Raw genomic sequence first — 22,147 nt, forward strand, 5'->3', positions numbered from 1 at the left:
AGCAAGCGGCGGTTTGGGCTCCCCTGTGGCAGCCTGACTGAGCAGCGCAGAAGTCAGCTGAGCGCCACGGCAGGAGGCGAAGCACATGACTCAGGCAACAGTGCCACCCAGAGGGAACAGTCAGGGAGGCAACAGCGCCGCCCAGAGGGAACAGTCAGGGAGGCAACAGCGCCGCCCAGAGGGAACAGCCAGCATTTCAGCGTTACAGACTCTCAGACATTGGGCTACTATGTATATGATTTGGTGACCTCCTAATTCTTATATTGTGGGAATAAGTAAATAACTTTTCCCTACTCACTTTTTCCACACCACTCATGATTTGATAGACCTCTATCCTATTCCTCAGTCTCCTCTTTTCTAAGCTGAAAAGTCCATGTCTTTTAAATCTCTCTTCATATGGGACACATTCCAAACTTCTCATCATTTTTGTTGCCCTTCTCTGAACCTTTTCCAATACCGATATCTTTTTTGAGATGAGGTGACCACATCTGTACTCAGTAGTCAAGATGTGGGCATATCATGGTTTTATATAGAGGACACTACTTCCTACAACTCCTATTGGTTGGGAACCATGGGATCCATAACAAATAGGAGCTGCAAGTACCCGTATCTGTGGAGATGCAGGTAAACACAATGGCTGTGTCTACACTGGGCCACTTATTCCGGAAAATCAGCCGCTTTTCCAGAATAAGCTGCAAGCTGTCTACACTGGCCCTTGAATTTCCGGAAAAGCAACGATGCTCTACTGTACAAAATCAGCCGCTATTCTGGAAAAACTATTCTGCTCCTGCTCGGGCATAAGTCCTTATTCCGGAACACTGTTCCGGAAAAGGGCCAGTGTAGACAGCCCAGTAGTCTTTTCCGGAAAAGCGCGTCTACATTGGCCACAGACGCTTTTCCGGAAAAAGGGCTTTTCCGGAAAAGCATCCTGCCAATGTAGACGCTCCTTTTCCGGAAAAACTGAAAACGGAATAGATTCCGTTTTAAGCAGTTCCGGAAATTCATGCCAATGTAGACACAGCCAATGATGATGGCCCACCAGGGGCTAACCTTGGAGAACCATGTCCTGCTCATGGGCTGGTTACTGCTCAGTGCTTACACCAGGGACCTACAAAGGGTTAATTCACTAACGAGGAAATCCTTGGAAGAAAGGGGCTTGTGTGGTCTCAAAGGCACTAGATACATGCAAAGTATAGTTGTTGGACTTTGTGTTTGTGCCTTTGTAGTGTGGAGAGCTTTATGTTTTTCACAGCTGTTCATGGATCAATGGTCTAAACTCTCATGGAAGGAATAGGAGGCATGATAATACATCTTGAATGCAGAGACTGGTCATTGTTAGGGAACATCACAAAGTCTTCCTGCTAACTCACTCACAACACAGGCACTCTTTTTACCTTTAATTCCCCCCTACTCGCCCTTCCAAAGTGCAGGGAATCGATAACATCTTTTAAAACTCCCCAGTCCAACCACAACCCCATCTAAGCAAATTTGGACTCCACCCCAAAAGGGAGACATGTCAGAGAATCCATGAAGCCTATGGCTGTGGCTACAGATTGTACGGCGAACGTGCTCAGATCCCATAGTGTGAGCTGCAGGATAAAGATGATTAGCTAGAGAGATAGAGAGCTCGCCTTCTTTTCACCCACAAGTCAACTGTTCTCCCCCCCTCCACACACACACACACACACACACACACACACACACACACACACACTAAAACAAGTATCTGAAAATCAACAGCTCGGTGGCACACTGCCCGGTTTTTCATTTATGCAGTCCTACTTTGCACATGCTGTTTGTAAGAGAACATCAGACATTCATCCCTTTTGCAAGGAAGCGCCCTATTGATATTATTTCTGAGCTTGCAGGAACATTTACACAATCCACATACAGCTCTTTATAATTTCCATACTATGTAGATTTTATCTGGGTCCCACTGTACTCTGCCATTAAGTACATGCTAGCTCAATTTAAATGCATCTTCTACATGCATCACCCAAAAAATGTTTCCCACCCCTATTCTACATCATGCCACCTCACAATATGGAGCCAGATGTTGTTAGAAGGACAACAAGGAAGAGGATTTTGAGCCAAAGTAGAGTCCCAAAAAAACCATTTCAATTAAATGTCTGGTTTTGGGTTCATTGGACTTATGTGAAATTGCAGACTGTTAAGAAAAAAAATGTCCAACTCTGGATATCTAGGAAGGACTGGGCTATATGATTAAGACAAAGTGTAGTCCAGTAGAGTGAGTTGAGGACTAGAAGAAGGAACAGGTATTAGTTTCATAATAGGACAAAGATTTTAGTGGCTGTGAAATTTTCAAGCCAATATGCTTTGTTTTTTAACACGCTTCATGGTGAGAAATCTGCAATCTCCCCAAATATTGCAAACTTTTGAGGACCAGATTGTGTGCATGAACTCCCGTGAAATGAATCTGTGAAAAATGTTGCACTTTTTTTTGTGGGGAAAAAATGTTCATGCTAGTCCCAGCTCTGCAGCCCACCCAAAGCCCATGGAAATCAACAGGTGTCTTCCCACTGCCAGTAACAGTCTCTGGATCACACGTTTCACAGCAACCTTGTCTACACTGCAGGGTTTTTGCGCAAGAAATCTTTTGCGGAAGAGTTCTTGCGCAAAACCTTCTTGCGCAAAAGCGCATCCATGCCTCAAAGCACATTGCTTTTGAGATGTGCTTTTGCGCAAGAGAGCGTCCACACTGCATGGACGCTCTTGCGCAAGAAAACTCTGATGGCCATGCACAGAATGGCCATCAGAGCACCTGTGCTTTTTCGATAGGCTCTTTTTGTGCAGGAAACCCCTGCGGAGTGTCCACACATGCCTTTTTGCTCAACAGCTGTAGCGCGGAAAGGAGTTATGTCTCATAGAAGGAGGTTTACCTACACCACAAAAAGCCCTCAGTTCTGCCATTTTACTGTCGATTTACTTGCACAAAAGCACACTTGAGGTGTGGACGCTCCATGGGTTCTTGCGCAAAAATGGCCAGTTTTGCGCAAAAACCTTGTAGTGTAGATGTAGTCAGAGTGTGTGAACATATGTGTGAGTGAATGAGAAGGATGGAGAGAGAGAGTGCCCCTTGTTTAGGGAGGGTAGGGGTATATTTCACTGTTAATGTGCATGCATTAATTTATTATACCTAGAAAAGAGCTGGAATTGCCATGAGCTGATACACACTGAAGAAAGCAGTCCAAACCATCTAAATAAATAGGGAACTGCCTCTCATTGGAGATTAATGCTAGGAAATAATCTCAGCCAAAATTACATAACTCTGTAATGCCAGTCTAAGCAGCACCCTGTACAACGCAACAGTGACAGACATATTAAATAACAGTGGGCCCCCAAATTGGACATGCTTGACAAAGTAGCATCTGTGACAGGCTGGATCACAAAAATCCCCTTGGCACTGTCCCCTGGTGTGCTGATCAAGCCACTGACGCCTGCCTTTCTGCCCTCTGGAATTCCCCAGCATCTTGTCCTGTTCAGCCAGAAGCTCTGGTCTCCCCCAGCCAAGGCACAGAGTTGGGGTTATCACTCCCCAGCAAAGCAACACAGACAATGAACCAGTTCAGCTCCGGGAGAACTCAGCTATAAGATCACTCATAGCACCTAGGAAATCAACCCCCAAAAGGAACCAAAACCCCAAATAAATCCATCTTACCTTGCATGAGAGCGCTCACAATGATGTTCACCCCCTTTATCAATGAAAGAGAGATATGCACAGTGGTTGCTCTCCCTGCTCCCTTATCCCCCCCCCCCCCCCACCGCCATAACAGTTATTTACAATGGGCTTAATATTAAATAAAAAGTAGGATTTAAGTGATTTCAAGTGAAAACACACAGATCAAAGTTAATTACTAAGTTAAAATAAACAAAAGACACCAGCTAATGCTAATACACTAAGAAGCTAGTTATATGTCAATTCTTACCCTAAACAGTTGTTCTTATCTCAGGTAAAATGCTTCAAAACAGAGCTGATCTTTACTCTGGCCTGGGTCTATAGCTTTTCAGAGTTCTTTAGAACTCTTTGTTTTCAGGTTTCTTCGTGTGTATCCTCTTAGGGTGGGTGAGGCAGTTCCAAAGGCCAGCTGATTTCCTGAAAACAAAGACCTGATTGATTTCCAATCCTTAAATAGACTTTACCCCACGGCAGGAACCCTTTGTTCAGTCTCTCCATCTCCATGGAAACGTACTAGATTAAAGATGGATTCCAGTACCAGATGACATGATCTCATGTCTTTTAGGACCAACCACAGTTTGGGCTTACAGGAAAAAAGAAAACATTTGCAGGTCATTGGTTTGAGTACTCAGCCGTTAAGTTCCTAAAGTATCCCTAATGTCCCTCATTAGCACATTTAGAATTAAAAACAGATTCACACTTCTTATTTCTAACTTCACCTACATGAACGATACATGCACAAGAACAGGATGCAGAGATTCAGAAAACTGTAACTTTAAAAATAAGTTCCATGACTTGTTTCGTATAAAACATCTCCAAGTTATGCGTATTCATATTCATAAGCCAATTTTCATAAATCATAGGGGGGGAACATGACATCATCACCTTACTTGACTCATCCCAGCTCAAATGCACTAAAACTGCAAGGGCTCTCCAATGTTCTGCAAGACATTGCCTGCTTTACAGACTCCTTCATCTCTCATTTCAGGATGGCACTGTGCACCTTATCTATGGGGTCCTTGAAAAACCAGTCCCTTCCCTCCAAGCAATCAATATTTCTGCCATCCACAAGGGGCTCCAGAGGGTCCAGCTGCTGAAGCCCAACATCAGCACCCCTGAACTGCCGGATGACATGAAGACCATGGAGATAAGAGCTCCTGACGTGATCATTCCCAGCCAGGAGACTACATATTGGTGCTATATGGTGGAGCTTCCAGTCAGCTTCCCGAAACATCACATTGTCATGGTAAGGAGGAGGAGGAGAGCTTTTTCTGAAGAGGGATGTTTTCCACATAGCTAATTCGTTAAAGCTTAGGCAAGCTGTTTCCATGGCCTTAGCCCCCAGGGGAGGTGTTCCTCAGTTCTTTCCTTCATTGGCTAGTGCCCTGGACAAACAGTGCTCTCTGTGCTCCAAAGCCGGTCTCTGGGCCTCTCTTCACTTCATGGTGGACTGACACTGCAGCGATCAATCCACTGGCAGTCGATTTATCGTGTCTGTTTAGACACGATAAATCGACCTCCGAGCACTCGCCCATCAACTACAGTACTCCATCAGAAAGAGAAGAGTAAGAGAAGTCGATGGGAGGGCAGCCCCTGCTGACCGTACTGCATGGAAGACATTGCAGTAAATACATCGACTTTAGCTATGCTATTTGCACAGCTGAAGTTGTGTATTTTAGATTGGCGGGAGGGTGGGTAGTGTAAACTAGGCCTTTGAGTTCTCGAGATGGGACCTTCCAGGAGACACTTTCAGCAGCATCAGCGATATGGCAGCTTCTCCCTGGCTTGGTATCTACACACCCAACCTCCCCTCGCTGATCTCTCTCTGAATGGCGATGTCCACTAGGGTTGCTCGTATCGAGTGTCAGATTTTGAGTTTCTTCTCATATGATTTGATAATTGGAAACAAATTCCATCTGGATTGTCAGCTGGTTACATTTTTCTTCATTCCCATCTTTAAGCACTGTACATCATTGCCAGGCACTGTTAAACAGCCACGTCAGAAGTGGCTGCATTTCAGTGGTGGGTGAAACAAGACAACTGTATCATCAATATCTCGGCACATGCAAGTTGTAAACCGTTTTGAGATCTTCTATCTGGAGATTGTATAGAGACAGGTAGTATGGTTATAGGAGCTTTAGGTAGCTGTAAGATCATCATCACCCATTATAACTACTCATGATTTCTTCTTGGATCCCTGTTTTGTAGTATGAGCCAGTGATCACGGCAGGTAACGAAGCGATAGTCCACCACATGGAAGTCTTCCAGTGTGCCGCAGAATTTGACAGCTTTCCGCACTACAGTGGGCCCTGTGACTCCAAGATGAAGCCGGACCGACTGAACTACTGCAGACACGTGCTTGCCGCGTGGGCCATGGGCGCTCAGGTGTGCAGATAAAGCCATGGCTGATGCCTTAATTCTCATGGCCGATGCCTTAATTCATTGTGGGTGCTTTGCTTCCCCCCACCCCCAGTCCATTGGTCCCTGGTGCATCTGAAAGGTGAGTCGGAACACCCGCTCCCATTGTGCGGTGCTCAAAATCTGAATCTCGGTCTTGGGGCCTGGGTTCATCTTTGCTTAATATCCCCTCCCCCTCCCCCAGACACATGAACCTCATGCATGGGTTCTACTGAAATGAGCAGCGATGCCAGTACACATGCAGCACAAGAACGCTCTTCCAGAGGGGTAGACGCTTAGCCGTTCACCCAGTCATTTGGAATGATACTTCCCAGCCCACAGCACACATTAGCGGGCCACAGAACAATCTCCGCCTTGCATACTTCCCTCTCTAGCTTCCTCTGCCTGACTCCATGTATCAGCTGCACGCAATCCCCTCACAGTCTCTCCTCCTGCTTACAGGCCTTCTACTATCCAGAAGAAGCAGGACTTGCCTTTGGCGGTCCGGGATCCTCCAGATATTTACGGCTTGAGATTCATTACCACAACCCCCTGGTGTTCAAAGGTAAGCAAACCTCCAGTGACCTTTGGATCTGAGGCCAGAGATTCCTGTACTGGCCAGCCTCTGCAGCACAGTCTGTGGAAATTTGTGAGCCAAGGGAAAAAAAATCATAAAAACTCTTTAGCTAACACACTGACACACTGAGGTCCCAGAGTAAGCACTCCCAGGCTGTCTTCTCTTGCAGTGGCAGGTCATCCTAACCTCCCAGGCTCATTCATTGGAAAGGGAGCCCACATTTGCCCCAAGGACTAACCGCCCATACTGGCACACCCTCACCCAGCTCAGGGAGAAGGATGCCAACTTGTATCCCAGATAACACTGCTTTCATTAGGCATTGTCTCCACTACAAAATGTCAAGAGAGAATGCACCTCAATGTGACTTGTCACGGGAAAACACCCAGTTTTGGCGACAAAAAAATTCCACTCCTATGAGAGACTTTTTTTCTTTTCCCTTCCTTTTACTGTTGACAAAGAGCCAGTGTGGCTCTTTGTTTTGTCAACAGAACTGGCTTCTGCCAGTATCCCACAATTTCTGCCCTGGTGGCTCTGCTCAGTGTTTTGTGATCTCTGCTGCCCTGCAGGCACACACCCCTTTCATAGCTCTGGGAAGTGTCTGACAGCTGAGTGAGCTGCTCTGTTTGGGGAACAAAAAGCAAATCAATGGACTGCTTCTGTTCTGCTCTGTACCAGGAACACGGTGGCAAGCAGAATGCTGCTGCAGGGGGAGGGGGTTGGCTGCTGTGCTGCTTACACAGAATTATAGAATCATAGAGTTGGAAGAGACCTCAGGAAGTCAAGTCCAACCCCCTGCTAAAAGCAGGACCAATCCCAACTAAATCATCCCAGCTTTGATGTTTGTCTTCACCAAGAGCTCAGAGATATTCACGATGCTACTCCTAGGCAGCAGAAGAAGCTGTGGGAGAATTCAGAAGGAATCCCAAGATGCACAGGGCTCAGCTCTGCCTTCCCACAATACGGCATTGTGGGATACCTATCTGGAGTGCCATGCTCACACTGTTGATGAAGGTGCCCCCAGTGGAGACACAATCTGTCGACAGAGGGAGCATATGGGAACGCCCTCTGGTGATTTTTGTTTTCTCAACTTTTTGGGTGTCAACATAAGTTGTGTCAACAAACCGCGGTAGCGCAGATCTACCCTGAGAAGCAGCTGAGGCACTGACATTTGTCCGCATAGTCACTGTGCAAGCAAGGAAACATGCCATGGAAAGCAGCTCCTACCCAGACCCCTGCAGGGCCCAACAGAGCACCTTAATGGGGCTGCCTGTGGGACATGGGCGCCTCATACTCTTTTACTAGCTGTTCACTAGATTCTGCTGGGTTCCACTTTCTCTGCTCTGATCAGCCCAGGGCCTTGTACTTTTAACCCAGCCAAGGTCAGGAAATATTGGAGGACTCAAGCAAAAGGCCCTGCCTATGAGGGGCCTGGCATTGCTTACAGCTAAGAAAGGTTTGGCCTGGTCCCAATCTCCCTGCCTCGTCTGGCGTGGCTTGTGCTCTGCCTCACACCAGCCTCTGCAGACTGCGATCCTGCCAGGCAGTCTGGCACCATTCAGCACAGCTGGCAGGCGCAGGTCCAGGGCGGCATCAGCCAGGAGCAGGCGCAAAGGGACTTTTCAGAACTGGACTGAGAAGCCTTGGCAGAGCTGCCTTCGCTATGCCTGGCTCGCAGCAAAGGTATTAAACCCTCCGACGGGGATGTTTCTGTCTGAGCCCCTCTTGCCAGCCTTTCCAAACAGAACCCGCCTCCACTCCCTGTAGAGCTTTCAGGCAGAGCTTTGCCTCACCCCATACAATACAATCAAGGCAGACAGGCAAAGAAAATCTGCAGAGACGCAAGATCATAAAACCACCCATTACATGGGAGAGTTTTGGACTGGTCTACCTGAAACAGCTCTCACCTAGACTGGCCATGTTCTGAACAGGGATCCTGGCTTGCAACATATCACAACATAAATGGCCAGCACTGTGCACTTCTTTTACTTTTCACGTGAGGAACTAAAAATGCCTGTACAATTAGTTTAGTCGCCCAATCCCCCGATGAGGCAGATCAGCATTAGCAGTCCCATTTCACAGACAGGAAAACTAAGGCACAGAGTGGTTCAATAACTTGCCTGACAAGTCACACAGTGGCAGAAATAGACCTTAGGAGCGATGGATATTAGCCCTGGACTATGCAATCTCAGAACTAGGTTGTACATTCTTCGCCTCATACTCGAGTATTTAGAGGGACCTATCGACGTATTATCTGAGCTCCTCTTCTCTATGCTATTATCACCGCTGGGGATCTGATGCACCAAGAGGCTAAGAGACTTATAGGAAGGGTCCCATAGAAAGCATGTGGCTAAGCAAGGACTTAAGCCCAGGTCCCTCAAATTCTAGGCTAATGCTACAATGACTGGACCTTCCTGCCTGCCTGTGGGGAGTGAAAACATCTTCCTTACCCAGCCCTGCAAACTTTTGGTCTTCCCACCACTGCTTTCCGACACCAGGGCTGAATTTCATTACAGAGGGAGAAGTCTGGGTGGGAGTGGGATGGGGGAGATGTTTTTAGAAAGAATAAATAGCATTTCTTGGTTGATACATTTGACAGTCAACACATTTTTTTAAAATAAAAACTCAGCTAAATTATCGAATTTCTGCATTTACATCAAATCAAGTCACTCCGTGATTATCCCAGAGTATTTTTAGGAGGCCAGAGCATATGTACTGCAGATCAATCATATCACATTCCGAGACTCGAGAAGTAACAGGTCTATAAATATGCCGCTCGCGCCTTTCATTATTTTAACCGCTTTTTCCTTCTAACCAATAACATCACCCCATTTATTCTTGTCCGCTTGATGAATCCAACCCAGAGACAGATCCTTATAAATAAGTATGAGCCCACTTGGCCCCAGCTTATCCGGCCTTTCCCGTTACAACTCAAACCTGAAAAACATGCCCAGGGAAGGCACCGTTGGCGCTAACTTTGTTTCATTGCTAAGAGAACCCAGTAGCAACGTAAATACGGTGCACAATGTAGTGGAGTCCTCTTGAGCTGTACAATGGGGCTTTAACCCTAGACCTTCAGATCCAGAATCATAAGCTTAATATGTATGCTAAAGGTCTACATCTTTTAGATGCACGCAGCCACCAGCTCCTAAATCTTTTATGCATCTCAGCCACCGGAAGTCACACCAGTATTACTCCTAGACATGCTGGAGATTTGTTGCACTCCTACCCACCCAGCTGCTGTAATGGGAGCAATTTTTGGTTTTTATTCCCATTGTCGGAGAGAAAGAGTCTTCATTGGGGGAGGGCTCCCATCTGGACAAACCCACCTCAGGGCTTGTCTCCTCTTACTGGGAGATCGCTGTGGAGATCGATCTTCCAGGGTTCAATTTAGCAGGTCTAGTAAAGACCTGCTAAATAGATTGCAGATGGTGGCCCCTGTTGACACCGGCACTCCACGGGGTCACAAGGAGTAAGGGAAGTCAACAGGAGAGTTTCTCCCATTGACTTCATCTATGGGGACACCACAGAAATTCGACCTAAGGTACATTGACCCCAGCCACAGCAATGTCGCCTAGCAATGTGATTTTGTTAATGCCAAACGCAGCAAAACGTAGCACAGACACGGTTATAGCAGTAAAAAGTCCTGTAGTTAGTTAGTTTCTTTTGTTCAGGGAAGTAGTATAAACTGTAGGGGCTACAGCACTTTCCCGGTGTGAGCCGCATCCCCACCAGGGGCCTTTCCGGTACAGCTCTTATCTGCAAAGTTTTCCAAGCGTAGACAAGACCTAGGCTTCTGTGATGTGTCCCATCACCAGCCACTCTCCCCTCCCACACTGCATCACTCTCCGCACACTGCATCAGGCAGAGTAACCACTGGAGGGTTTTTCTAAGAGAAGCAGCAAACCCAACTGTAATGAGGTGGTACTCACCACACATGAGCACCCCTCGTCTGGCCGAGTGCGTTTGCCTGCGCTGCCTCTCTAAAAGCCTTTTTAGCTACTCAGCCCTCTGTCTGAGTCACACTCTTTCATGTAACCACAACCCCCTTCCGGGATATGCTTCTAATAGGGGTCCATCCTGGTACCCCTTATAGAATCATAGAACACTAGAACTGGAAGGGACGTCGAGAGATCATCACATTCAGTCCCCTGCCTTCACAGCAGGACCAAGCACCATCTAGATCCTTCCTGATAGATGTCTACCCAACCTGCTCTTAAATATCTCCAGTGATGGAGATTCCACAACCTCCCTAGGCAATTTATTCCAGTGTTTAACCCTGACAGGAAATTTTTCCTAATGTTCAGCCTCAACCTCCCTCGCTGCAATTTAAGCCCATTGCTTCTCGTCCAATGCTCAGAGGTTAAAGAGAATAATTTTTCGCCACCTTCATTTTCCCTCTCAGTCTTCTCTTTTCCAAACTAAACAAGCCCAGTTCTTTAAGTCTTCCCCCATAGCTCATGTTTTCTAGACCTTTCATCATTTTTGTTGCACTTCTCTGGACCTTCTCCAATTTCTCCACATCTTGAAATGTGGGGCCCAAAACTGGACACAATACACCTGGGCTGTGTCTACACTGGGCCACTTATTCCGGAAAAGCAGCCGCTTTTCCGGAATAAGCTGCGAGCTGTCTACACTGGCCTCTTGAATTTCCAGAAAAGCAGTGACGATTTACTGTAAGAAATCAGCTGCTTTTCTGGAAAAACTATGCTGCTCCCGCTCGGGCAAAAGTCCTTTTTCCAGAAAACTGTTCCGGAAAAGGGCCAGTGTAGAAAGCACTATAGTCTTTTCCAGAAAAAAGCCCTGATGGCGAAAATGACGATTGGGGCTTTTTTCCGGAAAAGCGCGTCTACATTGGCCACAGACGCTTTTCCTGAAAAAGGGCTTTTCCGGAAAAGCAGCCTGCCAGTGTAGACGCTCTTTTTCCGGAAATACTTATAACGGAAAACTGTTCCGTTTTAAGCATTTCTGGAAATTCATGCCAGTGTAGACACAGCCCAATTGAAGTCTAATCAGCGTAGAGTAGAGTGAAAGAATAACTTCTCGTGCCTTGCTCACAACACTCCTGTTAATGCCTCCCAGAACCATGTTTGTTTTTTTGCAGCAGTGTCACACCAAACAACCTGGTCTGCAGCACCGACTACACTAAGCAAAGGTCCTAGCACATCCAAACCACACACAACTGTCCACCTGGGGAGAGGGATGGCGAAGGAGCGACAGGGGCTAGTCACTCTACTTTATACATCGCCGGAAGGTTCTCACAGCCCACAAACACAAGGACTTGAATGGAATAAAAGGGAACTCCCAGTGCCTAGTGCTCAGTAGCACATCTCTGGGTGGTTCAGCCGAGCTCAGTCTGAATTCACCGAGAAAATTCAGGTCGGTGGGGAATGCTGGCTCACTCATGTCTAACCTCAGGAAGGGTGGCTCTGTTCTCTCTTCGGGCTAGGACGTTACCTGAAGGTGTGGCAGTAATTTCATGAATTCACTTGTACGGGAACCAGGTTGCAACGAGTGGGATGCTCAGAGCTGGGGGAAGGAGCCCGGAGACGAAGGAGATGATGGATACTGTTAGGTGCTGCGTTCCAGCCCCAGGCTCTACAGAGCATAGAACAAGCATCCTGTCCACTCGTCTCACTCTAGGCAGGGTCCAAACCAGTTTGTGGGGGCAGCAGAAGAGAAGCCCCATTGCTAGCAGGCTAGTCGCTGTAATTGGGGGATGGATCTCCCCAGCCACAGGGGAGAGCAGGACCCTTTCATTGCAATGGCTGCCCTATATGTGGATTCCCAGGCCAGAAGAGAAGGACAGCTGCGAGCCTGACGTCCTGCATAGCTCAGACCACAGAACCTCTCCCCAAATCCTTCCTGGAGCAGGTCTCTTCAGTGGGGACTCTCACACCCGTCAGCACCAAAGAGCTTTTTTTGGAACCCCCGGGTGCCGAATGCCTCTAATCCGCAGAGAGCCCAGTTAGGAACCTGGCTTTGGGACTGCAGCAGGAAGTAAGGGAAAGCAAGGAGCCCTCTTACACCTCTGCATGAGATGCCCCCACATTGCCGGTCCCCGCACAGCATTGCTCTGCCGATGTGGGCAGGGAAGGGAAACAGGGGGAGCTTTGGTCCTGTCCTACCCCCTGGCACCGTGCAGGCCCGTACAGCTTTTCCAGGGGGTGTTGGGAATCAATCATCGCATTAAGGCAATCACTGCTTACATCTCCTATAGAGCTAGGAGGGAACCAGGCACTAGTTTGGGTCTCTCAGTCACAGGCTGGCCCCTTCCCTGCTCTTGGGGCAGAGAAGCTAGATGCTAACCCTTGCTGGGCCTGGATTGTCGGGCTCCCAACCAGCCCAAAACTGGGATACACGTCCTGCAGCCTTTGCACCGAGAGTCCCTAGTTTAGAAGCAGAGTGAGACTGGAAAAGGTAGAGAAGAGAGAGATTCCCATCCCTGGGTCTGAACTGAGCTCAGGGTTTCTCCAAAATCTGCCTCCTAAACATACTCCCCTCCTCAATGGACTCTCATGGACTTCCAAAGACATTCCCACTTGATTCCCTCCTCTCCTCTTGGTGCCCCTGGGAGCGATCAGTGGCTGGGATGGCCACCAGTGTTCCCTGTAAGCTCAGCACTCGGGCGGCCACCCAGGAGAAATTCAGGTGCCACCCACCTGATTAGCAGAGCACCCATAGCTGCACACAGCCAGCAGCAAGTGTTTCTACTGGTGGTGCACATCCACGCCTGCCTTGATGCACATAACAAAAGTCATTCCACCCCTGGATTGAAAAAATGTGAGAGAACACTGCTGGTGACCTTTTTAGATTACCAAGTACATATTTAGAGACCATTTAGTCCAGTCTCTTGTTGCTAGTACAACTGCCTAGGGGGAGAGGGGATTACAATAGGATTTTTAAAATACTGATACTAGGTCAAGGAATGGATGCAGTCTGCCAGCAAAGGGAAGCTGCTTTCCCGAAGTGTAGTGCCCTGACGTTGAATTTTTCATGCCTGACATTTTCCCACGTGTGATTCTTACTCCCACTGCGATTTGCAACACGGTGTTATGTCGTGTCCCCTCTCTGCACCAGGTCGTCACGACTCCTCGGGGATTCGCCTCTATTATACTGCCACGCTGCGACACTACGATGCCGGCATTATGGAGCTGGGCCTGGTCTACACGCCGGTGATGGCAATCCCACCTGGCGAAACCGGTTTCCTTCTGAAGGGGTATTGCACAGACAAATGCACCCAAGCGGTGAGTCGGCCAGAGCCTGGCAGAGGTCTGGGCAACCTTTCCCCACTCAGTGGCACATGGAAAGTCCAGGCCTAGCGCCTGTTTACTCGGATGAGAGTATTGAGGTTTAGAGATGAACTGGCCAGGTAGTAGCTACGTGTCTTTAGCATCTGCGCATCATCCTCAGGAGGCAGGTGACCAGGTCCGTGGGTCGGATCAGTGTTTTTCAACCAGTGGTACGCGTACCCTTAGGGGTACTTGAGAAGTCTGGGAGGTACATCAACACAACTGAAATTTGGAGAAAACAGAATTTTGGTTTTAAGTTTCACCGTGTTTAATTATTTTTGTATTTTTTACACCCAAAAATTTCATCGCCCACCCGGCTGCAATTAAATTGTTTAAACGAATGTGTTGCAATGGTAGAAAAAAAAATTGTGTGTCTGAAAACTGTAGGTACTGGGGGTACTTATCATTACTTTTTTAAAGGGGGTACTTTATATTGAGAAACACTGGGTTGGATCATTAGCGTCCCCGGCGTAAGCCAGCTCTTGCCAAAGTAAGCACCTGTGTGTAAGCACATGGATGAAAGCTAATTAGGAATGAAAGAAAAGTTGCAGCAACTTGGTGTCGTTTATGCTGCCTTGACAGCAGCCTCGCCAAAGTGGCTTTGCACCATGGAGGAATGTCTCTTTCTCGCCACCCGTTGGGCACGGTTAATTTCTCATGCAGGTAGAGGGGCAAGGTGGGGTTGATGCAAGAAGGTGTGGTCCAAGGCCAGAGAGCTGATGGCAGACCAAGGACTGGGACTTGGTCGTTCCTGGCTCCCAGCCCTGTGTTTAGACTGAGGTTTTTAATCGAAGTGCTAAGACCGGGGAAGCAAAAAATGCCCCCCTGGGTTCTCAGCATCTTCAAGCAGCTTCTTTTCTCTAGAATTGGTAGCAGACTGACAAGCAAGAACATGACAGGGTTAGGTTCCTTGGGCCAGTTGTTTAGCCCCATGTAGGTTGCTATCAAAGTCCGGGGGCAGCCGGGTGTACCCTGCGTGTCCTCGCACGGCATCCCTCCCCTTGGTGAAGCTGCTGTGTGTATGAGGTATCGCCGATCTCACTGCCTCACAGTCACTGCGCAGCCAGCGTCCAATTCACTGCCCGATAAAATGCTTGTGGCTACAGTCGGAACCCCCCTTTCCAGCCCGTAGTACTGTGAGTTCCATCATAAAAATGCTGTTTCAAGCAAAGACCCAGGAGTGTTCTCCAGCTGTTCAGAAAGTGCTGACAGTCCATTTGAAGTCAATTCTCCTGAACAGCCATCGGCTTTATCTCCCTGGTCTAAGCCCCATTCCCTGGCTGTCTCAGAAAACTTATCACTGGCCTTTCAGCTCCTGAAAGGTGCATTTTTTCTCCTTAAGACAAAACAAATGAATATTGAACACTGGTGGACGGGCACCGTGCAAGGATATAAATCCCACCCCAAGGCAGCTGTCTGTTGGGGTTTTACATTTCTCCTATTTAAAGGCCCGTTATCCAATTTGATTGAACATTTTGTTACAGTACCACCTGTGGTGTGCTCGATTTCAGTGGCTGTGGGTGCCTGACCTGACAGACATGTAGGCTATGTCTAGACTGCAGGCTTTTTTCGAAAGATGCTCTTTCGAAAGCATCTTTCGAAAGAGCCTCTTTCGAAAGATCGCGTCTAGACTGCAGGCGGATCTTTCGAAAGAAAAATCCGCTTTTTCGAAAGAGAGCACCCAGCGAGTCTGGATGCTCTCTTTCGAAGACGGCCTCTTTACATTGAAGAACACCTTCCTTCGAAAGAGGAACTTTCGAAGGAAGGCATTCTTCCTCGTAAATTGAGGTTTACCGCCATCGAAAGAAAAGCCGCGTTCTTTCGAAATAATTTCGAAAGAACGCGGCTTGAGTCTGGACGCAGGGGAAGTTTTTTCGGGAAAAGGCTACTTTTCCCAAAAAAACCCCTGAGTCTGGACATGGCCGTAGGCAGAGAGGAGGGGGAAAGAAACAACACACCAGGATTTTTAATTTGGATGTGATGGGGAATGGGGTCGGGATTTGGACTCCCTCCGTCGTGTGCTTTCTCAATTTCCATTGTGACATCAAAGCAGTTTTAAAGGCTATTTTTAGGGGCCGTACTCAAAAACAATAGCTGGTGTGGAGCACTAACCAACATAAGCCAGGCGGCTTCTGCTGAATTAGAAAGTGGTGGTGAGTAAATCAGTGCTGGACAAACTGAATTGCTGGCCCCCCAAAGAACATTAATTTTCACGCTGCTAAGAGACTTTAAAAAACAAACTGCTCTTTACATTTACTTGACACTGTGTCTTTAAGTGCTTGCCCTGCCCCGCCCAGGGAAGCCATGCTCAGTTCCCGAAGAGCACAGGGAAAAAAGGGCTTTAGGAAAGAGGGAGTGATGCTGGTTGATTTATTCATTCATCGTTATTTCGGCCCACACAAGCCTGGACGTGCTCATGGGGTTTTTCTTCCAGGCTCTGCCCCCGGCCGGGATCCACATCTTTGCCTCCCAGCTCCACACTCACCTGACGGGAAGGAAGGTGGTGACGATCCTGTCCCGCGACGGGAGAGAAAGGGAAGTTGTGAATGCGGATAATCACTACAGCCCTCACTTCCAGGTACTCTCCTTTCCCCGTTGCCTGCAGCGTCAGCCCACCTTGAAAACAACCCTGCCTCCATTCAATGGTTGGTCTCATTTCCCGCACACATGGGTCAAGGTTCCAATTTTTATCCTCCTGTGTGCAGAATAAATTTTGTTTATGCGCACTAAGGCATGTGCAGATGTGCACCACCAGTAGAAACACATGCTACCAGCTCTTGGCACTCTGCTCATCCGCTGGGCAGCATTTGAATCTCTCCTAAGTGGCTGCCCATGCGCTCAGGTTAGGGAACGCTGACACGGGTGCAAACCGGGTTCAGTGCTGCTCTTAACTAGACTCATCAGTGCTTAATGGGGAAGCTAGGGTAGCAAAGGGGGGAACTGGTTGCATCTAACTCCAGTGTTGTTTTTCTTCCTTTAGGAGATCCGCATGTTAAAGAAAATGGTTTCTGTGTTCCCGGTGAGTGTCAGCAGAAGCAACTAAGCCGCTCCCAAGGGTAGGACCTGGGAGCTCCTCTTTGGCCTGTGTTCCATGGGGGGTCAGATGACATCAGAGCCAGATGATGTCTTCAAAGGCCCTAGGCACTCTCATAATCATAGGCCTTTAAATTAGATTATATAGAAATTCGTAAGGGAGAAATGCCCTTCCCCTATATCCTAATTGTAAGATGTTTTCTTTTTTTATTTTCAAATTAATTATGATTTTTTATAGGCCCTACATTTTTCCTAGGCCCTAGAGCAGGGGTGGGCAATAATTTTTGATGGGGGGGGGGCATTCCAAGATTTTGGAAAGTGGCCGAGGGCTGCACTCTTCCATGATATTAATGGAGGAGGTGTGGGGTCTGGGATGGAGGTTGGGTGCAGAAGGGAGCTTGGGGTAAGAGACCAGAGAGCAGGCGTGAGACTGGAGGCTGGGAGGGAGTTTGAGTGAAGGAGGCGGTTATGACCTAGCGCAGGGAACTGGAGCGCAGGGGTTTGGGATGTGACCTGGGGTAGGAGGGTATTGCGATCTGGGGCAGGAGATTGGGGTGCCAGATCTGGAAGGGGGTGTGGTATGGGTGTTAAAAGAGGGGGACAGAGGGTTTGGGTTGAGTGGGGAGGGGGGGCAGAATAGGGCTGGGGTGCCAGAAGCAGGCTGTGGCCCAGCGACTTACCTGCCAGCTACCAAACTAGCCAGCTTGCAGAACTAAGGCTTGCAGAGCTTAAAACATTTCCTAGTCAGCCATTCTGCCTGCTTGCCTGCCCATGTGCTTCACTGAATAACTGAGCAGAGGGTGTGGTTCTTCTTGGCTGCCTGTTATTCCAACAAGCAGCTCTTATTGGCTGGTTTCTGGCCAGAAAACGGCCAATGGGATTGTGCTGGAGGCGGGGCAGTTCCTGAAACTCCCCCTCCCCACCCCCAGTTTGAACACAGTAATGGAGCCCTGCAGCCGTGTTTCTGCACGGCATGGGGGGCACGCAGGGGAGCCTGCTTGGAGCTCCCCGCTGCCTCCATGGGATGGATCTGGTGGGTTGGTGGGCCGGATCTGGCCCACGGGCCGTATTTTGCACAGACCTGCCCTAGATACTGTGGCTATTATCAGGGGCAGATGACCGTTCTGCGGGGTCCCGGGCAGCATAATTCCGCGGGGGCCCCCCTTTGCCACGGCGCATGCGTGGCGGTGCCATGGCGCATGCGTGGGGCTTTCTGAAGCGCGGGGCCCGGGGCGGCCGCCCCGTTCGCACTGCCCTATATCCGCCTCTGGCTATTGTGCCTAATGGATAATCTGACAACAGGATCATAATGAGCCTTTAAAACTGGGGACTCCCTGACATGATTTGATCCTACGTGCTGTGACAATAAGTGAAGCAGAAAACCGTTAGCAGGGGGTGCCGAGAGACCTGCCAGGCACCTGGACCAGGTGTGTGAGGCGGAGGAACGGCTCTGCACTCTTGGAAGAAGTGGGGCCTCAGACACAAGGGGCTGGGCGGGGGGCAGCCAGCACTCGGTGCCACCAGGCGACCGCTGTGGTCTACCCACTACCAGTCCTCAGAGCCGCCTAGTGGTGCTCTGGTGGCAATTTAAAGGACCCAGGGCTCCATCCTCCACTGCTGCTATCGTAGCAGCGAGCCCTAGACACATGAATTTCTGGACCCCAGGGCAACTGAGTCCTCCCGCCACGTTGGCAGGCCCAATTCTTAGCCAGACGCTCTCACTTAGCCGCTAAGCACTGGCCAGGTAACTCAGCTCTGAAGGTTGAGGTTAGAGATTGGCTCCGGAGCCGTCAACGTTCACTTTGCACCTGCTAAGTAGCCATGGAGCAGATTAGCTCAAGTAGCCCCTCTCCTTCAGAGTATGTCTACACTGCGGAGTTTTTCCAGAAAAACAATACTTACATCCACACTGCTATTGGCGTTCTTTGGACAGGGGTTTTTCCAACGGCGGTAAACCTCATTCTACGAGGAAGAAGCCTTTTTCCGAAAAAGCTTTTTCAGAAAAAAGCGTGGGTGGATGTGGAAGAGAGTATTTTTTCAAAAGAAGAGGCCTCCAGGAAAAAGCACAGGTGCCCTAGTGGCCATTCCATCCACAGTAATCACAACTGAAATGCGAGATTCGTGTGGATGCTATCTTTCGAAAAAGCACATCGCTTTTTCGTTGCGCTGTTGCTGTGTGGACGCTCCCTTTTGAAAAAAGTTTTTCCGGAAGAGATCTTCCAGAAAAGCTTCTTCCGAAAGAAGCCTGCAGTCTAGACATAGCCTCAGTGACCCTGGTTTTCTCCTTCCCTTCCGTCTTGCTGCACTCAAATCTCCATCCTTGGAAAACTCTCTGCCCCCACCCCAAGCCAGCTTCAACCTGCAGGAGCGGCATGCAGAGCCCTCCAGGAGCTTGCCATACAAATGTAGCAGGAAAACCATATTCAGTATTATTACTAAATATTAACAATTGGAATCCATTTGCCCACCAGCTGTTCTGGGGATCTTACAATCGCATTGTTCCAGCAGCATGAACAGACAACATTGAGCAGAAAACACTTTTTAGGCAAAAAAAAAAAAATTACAAACACTTTTGGAAATTTTCGTGGCTTGGAAACGCCCTGACCAGCTTCAGAGGCCGTAATGACTTTATGCCAATGGGAGTTAGGTGCCTAGCTTGCTTAGGCACTTCTGTCATGCCACTCACTGCCTGTCTGCTGCTTTAGGTGCTTAAAAACCTTTCAGAATCTGGTTCTAGATTCCTTAGCACAGGGATGGGGAACCTATGGTCCATGGGTTGCATGTAGCCCCTAAAGCCCCTGTGATCTGGGCCAGCCCATCCGGGAGGGAAGGTGGGGGGAGGCATCTCTGCGCGCTGCTGTGCCTCTTCTCTGCAGCTCCAGGTTGGAGCTGTGTAGCTGCATGTGCCAGGGGAAGCTCCGCCCCCTGCACTGCCCTCATGTGCAGGCACCCCCCTAACCCTCCTCCCGTAGCTCCCATTGGCTGGGAATCACAGCCAATGGGAGCTGCAGGGAGCGATGCCCACAGCTGAGAGAGCCACATGGAGCCATCTGTGCCCCCGCATCAGGAACTACCCCTGGTAAGTGTCCATACCCCAACTCCCTACCCCAGCCCTGAGCCCCTCTCGCACCCTAATTCCCTCCTAGACCCCACACCCTAATCCCAACCTCCTGCCCTGAGCCCACTGCCCTTAGCTCCAGCCAGAACCCCCTCCTGCACCCCAAACACTTTGTCCCCAGTCCCACCCGAGCACCCAGTTGGAGATCTGACTCCCTCCCACAGCTACCCGCCTGTCTTAACCCACTGCCCCCTCCCACACACTGAATCAGTGGCAAAGCCAGAAGAGCCCACTGGGCCCTAACTTCAGGTGGGTGGGCAGCAATGGGGGTGGGCCTGGATGCAAAGTGGGTACGGGCCACAGCCTGTTCAGGCCCCCCTGTGGCTACACCACTGCACTGAACCCATTTTGTTGTCTCGCCCTGCAGTCTAGGGAGCCCAAAAGAAACCTAATCACCCCGGGCCCCCAGAGGTGTTAATCCCGCCCTGCCCACGGTGAGGCTCGGAGTTTCCCCGTGCAGCAGGACAAGCCGACACTTGCGATTCAGCCCCTCAGCAAGTCTCCGAGCCTCGGCACCCCCCTGCAGGGCTGAAGCCTGGGCGCCAGCTCGCCCTACTGCCAGAGAAAGCCCTCGTGTGTGGCCCCTGACTGATTTTTCTGGGGTTCAGCGGCCCCCAACCCAAAAAAAGTTTCCCCATCCTGCCTTAGAAAGTCGGCAGGGGTCGGAAAATCGCGCAGGGCAATGACTGGAACCCTTCCCTTCAGAGAATGGTTGCTTGGCACAGACACTTACCCGCAGGCCGGCCTGTCAAAGGGTCTGACGTCATCTAAGCCTCTGTGGGGATGGAGTCTGGGATAGGGCTCCCATGGCACCCTCCTGGCCGTGCAGATATAGAAGCAGTAAGAGGGTTTCAAGCCTAACGCTGTGGCAATATGTGCTTACACACACAGGGCGATGTGCTCGTCACGACCTGCACCTACAACACAGAGGACAGGAACCAAGCAACGGTGGTAAGTGTGCGCACAGGTTACATACGTCCCCTACCTGAGGCACGGCCCACGTGTCAGAGACATCCCACTGGAAATCCTGGACAAGCCCCGAATTGTAAAGCTGACAAGCAGAATTAAACCTGGGACTTCTGGTGCTTCGTGCATGAGCCTCTTCCACAGGGACCGGGGGGCCACTGACCCACAGGAAAATCAGTCGGGGGCCGCACACAAGTGAGAAGTGACCCCTGTCCTAGAAGGAGAAAGACATTCTCCACATTCCCCTCACACACCAGAGCCTTGGGGGGGCCCCAAATTAGTAGATGTTGTATACTTCAGCCCCATAGAGGGACGGCAGTGGGGCTGGAGCACCAGCATAGGCTCCCCAATGCTGGAGGGGGAGCCCTGAGTCTGAGGGTGAGTTCCAGTCATGCCCAGGGGGCGTGTCTGGCCCCCAAGCCTTAGGTTCCCTATCCCTGGTGTACCGCTTGCGCTAAAAGCCAGCTGGCTCTCAGCTAAGGCTGTAGAGCAAACTCATTCTCTCTGTAAGAGGTCTAAGTGCCACTACATGGAACAGTGCACCACCCCCAGGAGGTGTGTGGGTTACATGTGCACATGTGTGCACGTACAGGTGTGTATGAGACAGGGAGGCACAGGTGACAGGTTGCACTTGATCTCTGTGCACTCTTACCTCGAAAGCAAACAATTCCGCTGTGTAGGAAAGATAGAAAATATGGCAAAAGACCAGCTTGGCTTAACAAGGAGATCTTGCATGATCTCAAAATAAAAAAGGAGTCCTATAAAAAATGGAAACTAGGACAACTAACAAAGGATGAATATAGGCAAGCAACACGGGAATGCAGGGGCAAGATTAGAAAGGCAGAGGCACAAAATGAGATCAAACTAGCTACAGGCATAAAGGGAAACAAGAAGACCTTTTATAAATACATTAAAAGCAAGAGGAAGACCAAGGACAGGGTAGGCCCACTGCTTAGTGAGGAGGGAGAAGCAGTAACAGGGAACTTGGAAATGGCAGAGATGCTCAATGACTTCTTTGTTTCGGTCTTCACCGAGAAGTCTGGAGGTGTGCCTATCGTAGTGAATACAAG

General features: G+C 49.4%; 1 protein-coding gene across 1 annotated transcript in view; it reads left to right on the forward strand.

Annotated features, from left to right (window-relative positions):
• DBH (dopamine beta-hydroxylase) overlaps positions 1–22,147 on the forward strand; it is a 43,200-nt gene that overhangs the window by 7,414 nt on the left and 13,639 nt on the right. Inside the window, exons 3-9 of the mRNA XM_006123799.4 lie at positions 4,686–4,943; positions 5,906–6,082; positions 6,557–6,659; positions 13,749–13,915; positions 16,395–16,538; positions 16,941–16,979; positions 21,003–21,062. Coding sequence (XP_006123861.2) covers positions 4,686–4,943; positions 5,906–6,082; positions 6,557–6,659; positions 13,749–13,915; positions 16,395–16,538; positions 16,941–16,979; positions 21,003–21,062 — 948 coding nt within the window. The remainder of the gene's footprint in view (positions 1–4,685; positions 4,944–5,905; positions 6,083–6,556; positions 6,660–13,748; positions 13,916–16,394; positions 16,539–16,940; positions 16,980–21,002; positions 21,063–22,147) is intronic.

Source organism: Pelodiscus sinensis, chromosome 22, assembly GCF_049634645.1.
Source record: "Pelodiscus sinensis isolate JC-2024 chromosome 22, ASM4963464v1, whole genome shotgun sequence".
Taxonomy (NCBI): Eukaryota; Metazoa; Chordata; order Testudines; family Trionychidae; genus Pelodiscus; species Pelodiscus sinensis.